Source organism: Chiloscyllium plagiosum, chromosome 9 (assembly GCF_004010195.1).
Source record: "Chiloscyllium plagiosum isolate BGI_BamShark_2017 chromosome 9, ASM401019v2, whole genome shotgun sequence".
Classification (NCBI taxonomy): Eukaryota; Metazoa; Chordata; class Chondrichthyes; order Orectolobiformes; family Hemiscylliidae; genus Chiloscyllium; species Chiloscyllium plagiosum.
Window position 1 is genome coordinate 22,430,982 of NC_057718.1, and position 12,095 is coordinate 22,443,076.

The window sequence follows — 12,095 nt, forward strand, 5'->3', positions numbered from 1 at the left end:
CCTGGTGCTCAACTTGTGCAGTTTCTCATTTCAGCCAGCTGCAGTCATTTCCCATTGAATGGCTGAAGGTCCTGGACTCTGCAAAGGCTATGGGCCCTGACAACATTCCAACAATACTACTGAAGACTTGTGATCTGGAACTTGTCAGTCCCCCAGTCAAGCTCTTTGAGTACAGTTACAACAATGGTACTAATCTGACAATGTGGAAAATTGCCCAGGTATGTCCTGTATCCAAACAAACAGGACAAATTCAGCCCAGTCAATTACTGTACCATCAGGCTACTCTTGATCATCAGTAAAGTGAAGAAAGGTGTCATCAACAGTGTTACCAAGCAGTATGTGCTTAGCAATAACCCGCTCAGTGATGCCACTCAACTCCTGACCTCATTGTAGCCTTGGACTGAACATGGAGAAAAGAGCTGAATTCCAGAGGGTGCCTGCTGTAGACGTCAAGTCTTCATTTGACCGTGAATGGCAATAAGGAGGACTAGTAAAACTAGAATCAGTAGAAATCAGGATAAAACTTTCCATTGGTTGGAGTCATAGCTGGCACATAGGAAAATGGTTGTGTTTGTTGGAGGTCAGTCACCTCAACACCAGGGATATCTCCAGGGATTCCTCAGAGTAGTGTCCTCAGTGTGAAGCATCTTCACATGCTTCATCAATGACTTTCCCTCCATCATAAGGTCAGAAGTGGGGATGATCGCTGATGATTGTCCGATGTTCAGCACCATTTACGACTCCTCAGATATTGAGGCAGTCCGTGTCCAAGCTTGGGTTGACAACTGGCAAGTACCAAGTGCATCACATAAGTGCCAGGCAATGATCAAACTGTTCTTCATGCCTTACTTGTAGTTCACACTCAAGTGGTTGAGGGTTGTTTAGATTGTCTGTGGATGTTTGAAACTTCACCAGTTGGGTGTTGATGGCAAGTTCAGTCAAGCTGGATGTGACTGTCATGGTGTGGAGTGTATTCCAATTGGGGCAATGAGATTTCAGATTCATTTTTGTGGGGTTTTCTTCTGAAGTCAAGTTTAGAATGGCATTATGGTTGGCACAGACATGGTAAAAAGGCTTGTTCCTGTGCTGTACTGTTCTATGTCCTGTGTGAATGAGACTACTTTGTGCACCATCAACTGGTGGGGTTGTTTGAGGAGGATGTTCTCATTGTGGATGTCAGGAGGCTTATTATAGTTCAGCAGAAGGAGACACTTGAGATTTCTGGTGGACTAAACTTTTCAGCGACAGTGCTCATGACTACCTGTAGGGGGAATCCTGTCATGCCTGGATGGTGTTCCCTGAACCAGCATGAGCTGCAAATCTCTGCTTAATTGTTGGCCGAGAGTTTCATTGTTCTGCTGATCTTAGATCTGCATGATATTTTTTGCTGTCTAGTTTTTAATGCAGCTGCTTTGTCTAAGTGTGCAGCATTTATGTTTCCTCAGAGTCCGTTTTTTGCTTGGTGGCCGTCATGGGGAGTTTAAGTTCCTGCCACCTCCAGGTTACGCTCCTTGTTTTGAAGCCTTGCTGCCGAAGGAGAAGATGAGGGTGGAACATACTAATGAATACAAACAAGATCACAATGGTGTCAGGGATCTTCTAGGCCCTAACATCCCACTCACGCAAGCTGCCTTTACCCCAATGCCTGTGGGTACATCTCAGGTAAGGCACTTGTTTGATGGACATTTACATGTCGCTCTGTGTTACCGCAGATACAAATGAGAATGGGTGTAGGAACTGCATGTTAAAATAGAAGATTTAGTTGCATTAAATTGATGCAAATTTGGAGCTTTCATTTGAAAATACAATTCTTTTGAGGCTGGTGTTATGAACGTTAATACACAGTATCATTGTGCAGTCTATTAGCATAATATTCACATTCGTGTACATAGAAAGACAAGTGGGCAGCTTCTTTCAAGACTATTAAAGCATTTAGGGTCTGATGTCACAAGATTCTTGTAGTTAGTTATTATGATCCGAATGATGGTAATATGGGACAACTCAGATGCCATGGTGAAGTCTGGCTTAGAGTCATAGAGATATACAGCATGGAAAGAGATGCTTCACTTCAACTCGTCCATGCCGCCCAGATATCCTAACCTAATCTAGTTCCATTTGTCAGCACTTGGCCCATATCCCTCTAAACCCTTCCTATTCATATACCCAACCAAATGCCTTTCAAATGATGTAATTCTAGCAGCCTCCACTTCCTCCTGTTGCTCATTCCATACACGCACCACTCTCTGTGTGAAAACGTTGCCCCTTAGGTCCCTTTCATATCGTTCCCGTCTTACCCTGAACCTATGCCTTCTAGTTCTGGACACCCGCTACTCCAGGGACAAGACCATGTCTGTTTATCCTATCCATGCCCCTCATGATTTTATAAACCTCTGTAAGGTCACCCCTCAGCCTCCAAAGCTCCAGGGAAAACAGCCCCAGCCTATTCAGCCTCTCACTTTAGCTCAAAACCTCCAACCCTGGCAACATCCTTGTAAATCTTTTCTGAACGCTTTCAATTTCACAACATCCTTCCGATAGGAATTAGACCAGAATTTGCATGCAATATTCCAAAAGTGGCCGAACCAATGTCCTGTACAGCCGCAACATAGCCTCCCAACTCTGATACTCAATGCTTTGACCAATAAAGTAAAGCATACTAAATGCCTTTTTCATTATATACTTTCAAGGAGCTATGAACCTGCACTTTAAGGTCTTTTTGTTCAGCAACACTCGCTAGGACCTTAACATTAAGTGTGTAAGTCCTGCTCTGATTTGCTTTTCCAAAATGCAAAATTGATCTAAATTAAACCCCATCTGCCACTCCTTAGCCCATTGGCCCATCTGATCTAGATCACGTAGTACTCTGAGATAACCTTTTTTGCTGTCCACTACATCTCCAACTTTGGTGTCATCTACAAACTTACTAACCATACCTCCTTTGATTACATCGAAATCATTTATATCAATTGAGAGAGAAACACAATTGGATAGATGAGGTTAAAATCAACAAGGTAAAAACAATGACTGCAGATGCTGGAAACCAGATTCTGGATCAATGGTGCTGGAAGAGCACAGCATTTCAGGCAGCATCGAGGAGCTTCAGCAAAATTGACGGATTCCTGATGAAGGGCTTTTGCCCGAAACGTCGATTTTGCTGAAGCTCCTCGGATGCTGCCTGAACTGCTGTGCTCTTCCAGCACCATTGATCCTAGATGAGGTTAAAGGTCAGTCTGGGGGATTGAATAGCTGCGAACGGAATTATTAGTGGCTGACAATGGGTAGTGTGTGGTAGCAGCCCATATGATGACAAGGTTTGGTATGTGTGGGTGGGGAGCTTAATATCGAGTTGAAACATTTTAGGGCTGGAGTACCTTTCCCCATGCTTTCCCCCATCTCCACATACCAGGCCTTGTCATCACCTGGGCTGTGACCACACCCTACCCAGTGTCAGCCACATTAGCAGGTATTCATTCTCCCAGACTGATCTTTAACCACTCCTTTGTCTGTTCAACTGTGTTTCTCTCTATTTAGGCTCTCTCTCCATCTATCGTTTACTCTCTCGTCTTTCCTCACCCCATCTTCTGTATATAAACCATTCTGTTCCTAGTTATCATCAGTTCTGAGGAAGGTCACTGGACCTCAAATGTTAACTCTGATTTCTCTCCACAGATGCTGCCCAGACTCACTGAGATGTTCCAGTAATTTCTATTTTTGCGACATTTAAGATAGTTTGAAATTCTCTCATCATTAGCAATAAGTAGGAAAAAAAATCTTTTCCCCCACAATATTCTTTTCAGACAATCAACCCCAGAGTAGTATCACTCCTATTTTCACCTTAAAATTTCTTACCCAACTGATGAGTTTGCAAATATTTAATTTTGACAATTTTTTGCAAATTCACCAGGTCTGTCTCACCTAGAAACCAACCAATATAGGCCAGCTCACTGATTGTTTCCACCAAAATCTATGGAGAAGAAATATCTGGAGTTTTGCCAGTTACTTTGACTACCTTGAGGCTGCTAAGCAGCACACCTGCTAATAGGAATCTTCAGAGTTGAACCCCCTTCTGGCCTCTGGCCTCTCTTTTCTTAAGGTTATAAAATCTCAACTTCAGCAATTATTTTACTAGATTGCTTCTCTAGTCATTTAGATTAGATTACATTACAGTGTGGAAACAGGCCCTTCGGCCCAACAAGTCCACACCGACCCGCCGAAGCGCAACCCACCCATACCCCGACATTTACCCCTTACCTAACACTACGGGCAATTTAGCATGGCCAATTCACCTGACCTGCACATCTTTGGACTGTGGGAGGAAACTAGAGCATCCAGAGGAAACCCACGCAGACACGGGGAGAACGTGCAAACTCCACACAGTCAGTCGCCTGAGGCGGGAATTGAACCCAGGTCTCTGGCACTGTGAGGCAACAGTGCTACTCACTGTGCCATCGTGTCGCCTCACTAGCTAAAGTAGCTAAAGTTAGCTAAAGTAACATCCTTTCTTGGGGGTGCAGTTATGACCCACTGCTAGAAAAAAAAACCTTCTGACCATTAAAAAAACCCAAATCATCTTAAGAGACATGAAAATCAAAAACCTATATACCTCTACCAAGATCCCAATAATAACAATAATATATAATAAATACTAATTACATAGTTTATCAATATATCTCATCAAATATGATATATTACTATCTTACAACACATCTTAGATATGTTTTACTTATAAATGCAGCATTGCTTAGCATTGTCCGCTGATTTCTATTTGTGTTTTTGTGGTTGGGAGCATTCAAGACAAGGTGCAACAAATAGATCACCTCTGTGATTTAACTACAATGTTTAAGTTTGTCGGGTTATAGTACCATATAGATGAAACAGCAGGGATAGCTTGTATACTTTAAGGGAACATCACCGTGTAAACTATAGGTTAATTCTGTTTTGGCTTTGTGTCAGCATTACAAACTAACATCTGTATGCCAAAATATTTTATGAATGTGATTAACAATATGACAATTACCAGGTAATTTGTTTTTGATGTTGGTATTTAAAATAAGGAATAGAAATGGAATTTTTGATTCATAAGCAAAGGTTTCAAGGTTTAAAAATCCTTGAGTATTACATTTAATCAGAAGACAAGGAAGGAATGTACAGCTTTGTTTTCTTGAATTTTGAATACCTGTTGATCTTCTTTTATTATGAGTTCTTCACGTCTTAATTTGAGTTCAACTTTGTTAAACTTGTTTATTATTGTGCTCCACATGATAAGACTAGAGAGCAACATGCTCCATATTGTTCAGGATCCAACTTATTTGTGAAACATAAAAGCATGACAGCTGAGGTCACAGTGACCCCACAGTTACCTCACAGGCTTATCTACATACTCATTAAACCCTATCCGTACACATCAAACTGACTTAATCATGAATCATGACTCTAAACTGGCAAAATCATGTATTAGTATTTCAAGAATTCTCATTGCAACGTAACAAAGCTAATGTTACAGAATATTTATATTGCTTTCACATCTGAGCTCATGAATCCTTTCTCACACTTTATGCTCACTTTCATTTTTCCAATGACTGAAGCACAACACCACTTGTGTTTCGGTGTCGCTGCTGGCATCTTACTCCAATGTGTATGTTAAGTATTGACTTTTTAATGATGTTTTATGCTTTTGCTGAGCATAAAAACATATTTGTTTGATTTTTTTTTGCCAGCTTACAAGTGCTGATTGCTACGGAGAAAATAGTTTTGAATATGATGCTTAACCTCGTTATAACAGAATTTATTTATGTTGTGTTTACTGATGTGAATAGCCTGTTCACTGACCAAATATTATGTTGTTGGCAATGTAATCATAGTTAATTCATCCAATTCTTATCCTTAAAAATTACCACAATGCCCTCAAAGTATATGCAATGTGTCTTTGAATGGAAAAAAATGCAGGAACTGCTGGGAATATAAATAGGCATTTTTGTACTACTCATGCTTTTTCTTTCGACTACTTTGGTGCCTGAATGGGACCATGCCTTGTATTTTAGGATAGCCATTTTTTGTTTTCCACTGTGAAGTGAGACAAGTGGTGTTTGTGTTGGAAGCCCTCAGTCTTTGTTATTTTGGAGAAAGAAGAAGAGGTTTAGTAGTGAGATCCACATAGATAAGATTTCACCAAAGGAAGAAAGCTGAAAACACCCATTACTGATCCTTCAAGCTATTTATGTATGATGTTCTTGACTTTTGCTAAAGCTCCTAAATGTTCAATGTTTAGGGGAAACGTAGACTTTGTAAGCTTACTTATAAGAATTATATTTCTCTCTTGAAACTATTCCAGATTGTACTCCCACCTCACCTGGACCGAGTTCGAGAAAAGTTAGCAGAAAACATCCACGAGCTCTGGGTGATGAACAAAATTGAGCTTGGCTGGACATATGGGCCGGTATGTTGGTGGCATGTCATTAATTCATATATGGCAGATTGTGACATAATTCATATATGGTCCAGGAGGGCTATTTTCTATTGTGTGTTAGCTTAGGAAAAGTGAGTCAATTTGATTTTGAGTCAGGATGAAGATTATTTCAATTTTAATCTAATGAAAGAAAATAGGCTTTTACATTGAAAGGAAAACAGCTTCAGAAATCAGTATCTTGGAATATAGTAAAGATTGCAAAGTGCACAGTAAAGTGTATTTTCCTTGGGCTGACTGCATCGCCATCCAAGTTCGTTTGAAGTTCCATTAAACCTGTTACTTGGCATTCGAGGAGGAAATTCAACTTGCATAATGCAAAACCACTGCTGGGAGGTTCACGTGCTCAAGTGGAGTTAGACGTAAATGCCACTGATGATTTGAAAGCACCAAGAGGCAGCCAACCATAACCTTCTGGCTATGAAGGACAGAAAACCATCTGCCTCCTACATGGAGCCAAAGTAGACAGGCAGGAGGCTGGAAGAACACAGCAAGTCAGGCATCATCATCAGGAGGTGGAGAAGTCGATGTTTCGGGTCTAATCCTTCTTCAGGACTGGGGGTGGGTGTAGGGGGAGCTGCAGATAAAGGGGCTGGCGGGAGCAGGGTGGTGAAGTGGGGATAGGTGAAGATGGGCAGACGGTATGACTGGTTGGTCACTGGGAGAAATGAATATGGAGCCAACCAGCACTTCTGACCGGAAAAGGTGAGGGAAGGGGATGTGAGGGGAACTGATGGCTCGGAGGCAGCTTTGTTGAGGAGTGGAGTGCAGTCATGGCAGGGGCATTATTGAGCCACCAATGGGCTAGATTTGTGACCCAGGCTGAGTGCTCTGTCTGCAAAACAGCAATAAACCCACAGCACTTCTTAAAGCATGAAAGATCCCCTCAGTAACTACTGTTTCAACCTCTTGTTGTGTGATAAAAAAATAGGCAAAGTCTTCAGTCCTGAAAGTTAAGATTGCACGCAAAATGCTTTTGCATATTTAAGTAGTTGTTAATTTCTCACCTGTTTATACGTTCACCCATTCTTCAGGTCAGCCTTGGACATCAGTGGAAAGGCTGAAATGGTCCTCTAATTTGAAACTATTGCCTAGCATTTGTCAAGCCAGGGATAGGTAGCTGCTAGTTAAAACACACACCCTTGTTCTTCCTCTAATCAACATTATCAAGTTGGCAACCCCGAGGCAAGAAGACCCAAATATTTAACCTTCTGAGAATTTATCAAGATTGTATTTTAACTTTTTTAACTTCATGACAGGATTCAGATTTATTTGAAGAAAAAACATTTCCTTCAGTTGAAGATATTTGAATCAAGCAGAAATGAGAGTTTTTATACTGTTATTTTTGCTAAGCATTGAAACAACAATGCTGTAGCCAAAATCCCCTGTTACACGTTAACTTAGTTTGTTTGTTGTCCAGGGTGGCACGGTGGCTCAGTGGTTAGCATTGCTGCCTCACAGCACCAGACTCTCGGGTTCGATTTCAGCCTTGGGTAACTGTCTGTGTGGAGTTTGCACATTGTCTGCGTGGGTTTCCTCCGGGTGCTCCGGTTTCCTCCCACCGTCCAAAGATGTGCAAGTCAGGTGAATTGACCATGCTAAATTGCCCACCGTGATAGGTGCATTAGTCAGAGGGGAAATGGGTCTGGGTGGGTTACTCTTCGGAGGGTCAGTGTGGACTGGTTGGGCCGAAGGGCTTGTTTCCACACTGTAGGGAATCTAAAAATAAAACTTTGCGACAAGAAAATTTAGAGTTGATTTGGAGATGTTAGACAGGTTTTTGATTATAACATGCCACCACAACTGTGAAGCTATTAACATAACTTGGCATTTTCCTTATAGATCCGGGATGACAACAAACGGCAACATCCTTGTCTGGTAGAATTCTCCAAATTACCAGAACAGGAACGAAATTACAATTTGCAGATGTCACTTGAAACCCTCAAGTGAGTGTTATTTTATTTATTCTCTTTCTTCTTACAGTAACAAACATTATATTTTCCTGAAGTTTAAAGCTTTTGTTAATGCTGACAATTTTTGGATCCCTACAGCGTATACCTTATGAAGTTTATATGATTTTCCTCCAGTCATAGCTTTCTGAAGATCACAGGAGCAAAGAACAGAATATTATTACCTCTGTCATCTTCTGATAAGCCACTCACTGTATGCAAAGCCCCAGCAGGGATATGACGTCTTGAGCATCTCACTCAGTGAGAATATAATGAGTTAACTTGCTGAATTAATTCAAACGTCTGTTCTTGATTTTCTGCAGGGATTTATGGCCTGTCTGAAATCTGCGGAAATTCATTTGTAAGTTAATGATAAAGAAACAAGCAACAGAAATGTCAGGCAGAAATTAATGCCCTACCTCCTGCTGAATTTGATGATGGAGGCTTTTAATCAGCCAGGACCACCGTGCTGCCTTCCCTCCAATTTAATCCCATGGTGGGAATATCCTTAGATGGCCTTTCTCCCTATCACTAATCACTAATTAAATAGACAATTACTACTGGCGCATAGGTGTCATCCCACTAGAATCACAGAATCCCTCGAGTGTATAAACAGGCCATTTGGCCTAACAAGTCCACACCGACCCTCCAAAGGGTATCCCACCCAGACCCATTCCCCAAAACTAATACTCTACTTTTCCCCTGACTAATGCACCTAACCTACAAATCCCTTAACACTACGGGCAATTTAGGATGGCCAATTCACCTGGCCTGCGCATCTTTGGGCTGTGGGAGAAAACCGGAGCACCCGGAGGAAACCAACGCAGACACAGGGAGAATGTACAAACTCCGCACAGACAGTCGCTTGAGGCTGGAATTGAATTCTGGTCCCTGGCACTGTGAGGCAACAGTGCTAACTACTGAGCCACCGTGCCCTCATCAGTTCACAAAACCCACATGGTCATTGGCCACTGCATTTGTTTAGCTACCTTTTCAAATGAGATGAAATACCTTTCAACATCCTTCTCATCAAATTTAGGCAATGGTTGAATATATTTAAACAGTATCCACTTGGATTAAGGAGACACAGAAGATGATGGCAGTTAATTTCTGCCAACCTTCACAAGGAGGAAAGTGTGACAGTGTCGGATGCTTAGTCAGCAGCTTGGCACTGTTAAGATGCCATCAACCCCACCAGCACACATAACGAGAGCTGAATGTCCTCCTGCCTCGAGAACGAGGTAGGATTGCTAGATTAAACTGCATTTATTTCAATGCAAGAGGCCTAACAGGGAAAGCAGATGAACTCAGAGTATGGTTAGGAACATGGGACTTGGATATCGTAGCAGTTACAGAGATGTGGTTCAGGGATGGGCAGGACTGGCAGCTTAATGTTCCAGGATACAAATGCTACAGGAAGGATAGAAACGGAGGCAAGAGAGGAGGGGGAGTGGTGCTTTTGATAAGGGATAGCATTGCTGCTGTACTAAGGGAGGATATTCCTGAGAATACATCCAGGGAAATTATTTCAGAACAACTGAGAAATAAGTAAAGGATGATCATCTTATTGGGATTTTATTATAGACCACCTAACAGTCAGTGGGAAATTGAGAAACAAATTTGCAAGGAGATCTCATTATCTGTAAGAATAATACGGTGAATGTGGTAGGGGATTTTAACTTTCCAAACATAGGCTGGTATTGCCATAGTGTAAAGGATTTAGATGGAGGGGAATTTGTTAAGTGTGTACAAGAAAATTTTCTGATTCAGTATGTGGATGTGCCTACTGGAGAAGGTGCAAAGCTTGACTTACTCTTGGGAAATAAGACAGGGCAGGTGACTGAGGTGTCAGTGGGGGAGGACTTTGGGGCCAGCAACCATAATTCCATTGGTTTTAAAATAGTGGTGGAAAAGAATAGACCAGAATATAAATTTTAAACAGCAGGAAGGCTAATTCTGATGGCATTAGGCAAGACCTTTTAAAAGTTGATTTGGGGTGGATGTTTGCAGGTGAAGGGATGGCTGGAAAATGAGAGGCCTTCAGAAGTGAGATAACGAGAGTCCAGAGACAGTATATTCCTGTGAGGGTGAAAGTAAGGCTGGTAGATGTAAGGAATGCTGGATGACTAGAGAAATTGAGGATTTGGTTTAGCAAAAAAAGGAAGCACGTGACAGGTATAGACAGCAGAGTTTGAGTGAATCCTTAGAATATAATGGTAGTAAGAGTATACTTAAGATAGGAAATCAGGAGGCCAAAGAGGCATGAGATAGCTTTAGCAAATAGAGTTAAGGAGAATCCAAAGGGATTCTACAAATACATTAAGGATACAAGAGTAACTAAGGAGAGAATAGGACCCCTCAAAGATCAGCAAGGCCACCTATGTGTGGAACCTTAGGAGATGGGACAGATACTAAACAAGTATTTTGCATCAACGTTTCCTGTGGAGAAGGACATGGAAGATACAGAAAGTGGGGAAATAGACGGTGACATCTTGAAAAATGTCCATATTACAGAGGAGATGGTGGTGGATGTTTTAAAATGCATAAAGGAGGATAAATCCCCAGGACCTGATCAGGTGTAGTCTAGAACTCTGCGGGAAGCTAGGGAGATAATTGCTGGGCCCCTTGCTGAGATTTTGTATCGATAGTCACATGTGAGGTGCCGGAATACTAGAGGTTGGCTAATGTGGTGCCACTGTTTAAGAAAGGTGGTAAAGACAAGCCAGGGAACTATAAATCGGTGAGCCTGATGTCAGTGGTGGGCAAGTTGTTGGAGGAAATCCTGAGGGACAGTATATACATGTATTTCACCAATCTCCATGTACAGCGCATCATCCGCCGTCATTTCCGCCACCTCCAAACGGACCCCACCACCAAGGATATATTTCCCTCCCCTCCCCTATCAGCATTCCGAAAAGACCACTCCCTCCGTGGCTCCCTCGTCAGGTCCACACTCCCCACCAACCCAACCTCCACTCCCGGGCACCTTTCCCTGCAACCGCAAGAAATGCAAAACTTGCGCCCACATCTCCCCCCTTACTTCCCTCCAAGGCCCCAAGGGATCCTTCCATATCTGCCACAAATTCACCTGCACCTCCAAACACATCATTTACTGCATCCACTGCACCCGATGTGGCCTCCTCTATATTGGGGAGACAGGCCGCCTACTTGTGGAACGTTTCAGAGAACACCCGGGCCAACCAACCCAACCACCCCGTGGCTCAACACTTCAACTCCCCCTTCCACTCTACCCAGGACATGCAGGTCCTTGGACTCCTCCATCGCCAGACCATAGCAACACGATGGCTGGAGGAAGAGCGCCTCATCTTCCGCCTAGGAACCCTCCAACCACGAGGGATGAATGCAGATTTCTCCAGTTTCCTGCCCGAAACGTTGATTCTCCTGTTCCCTGGATGCTGCCTGACCTGCTGCGCTTTTCCAGCAACACATTTTCAGCTCTGATCCCCAGCATCAGCAGACCTCACTTTCTCCTCAATGTATTTGGAAAGGCAAGGACTGATTAGGGATAGTCAACATGGCTTTGTGCGTGGGAAATCATGTCTCACAAACTTGATGGAGTTTTTTCAAGAAATAATAAAGAGGATTGATGAGGGCAGACTGGTAGATGTGATCAATATGGACTTCAGTAAGGTGTTCAACAAGGTTACCCATGGGAGACTGGT

At 42.5% G+C, this 12,095-nt stretch overlaps 1 protein-coding gene across 1 annotated transcript in view; it reads left to right on the plus strand.

The window, feature by feature from the left end:
* ryr2a (ryanodine receptor 2a (cardiac)) overlaps positions 1-12,095 on the plus strand; it is a 749,067-nt gene that overhangs the window by 367,525 nt on the left and 369,447 nt on the right. Inside the window, exons 20-22 of the mRNA XM_043695572.1 lie at positions 1,446-1,662; positions 6,332-6,436; positions 8,306-8,409. Coding sequence (XP_043551507.1) covers positions 1,446-1,662; positions 6,332-6,436; positions 8,306-8,409 — 426 coding nt within the window. The remainder of the gene's footprint in view (positions 1-1,445; positions 1,663-6,331; positions 6,437-8,305; positions 8,410-12,095) is intronic.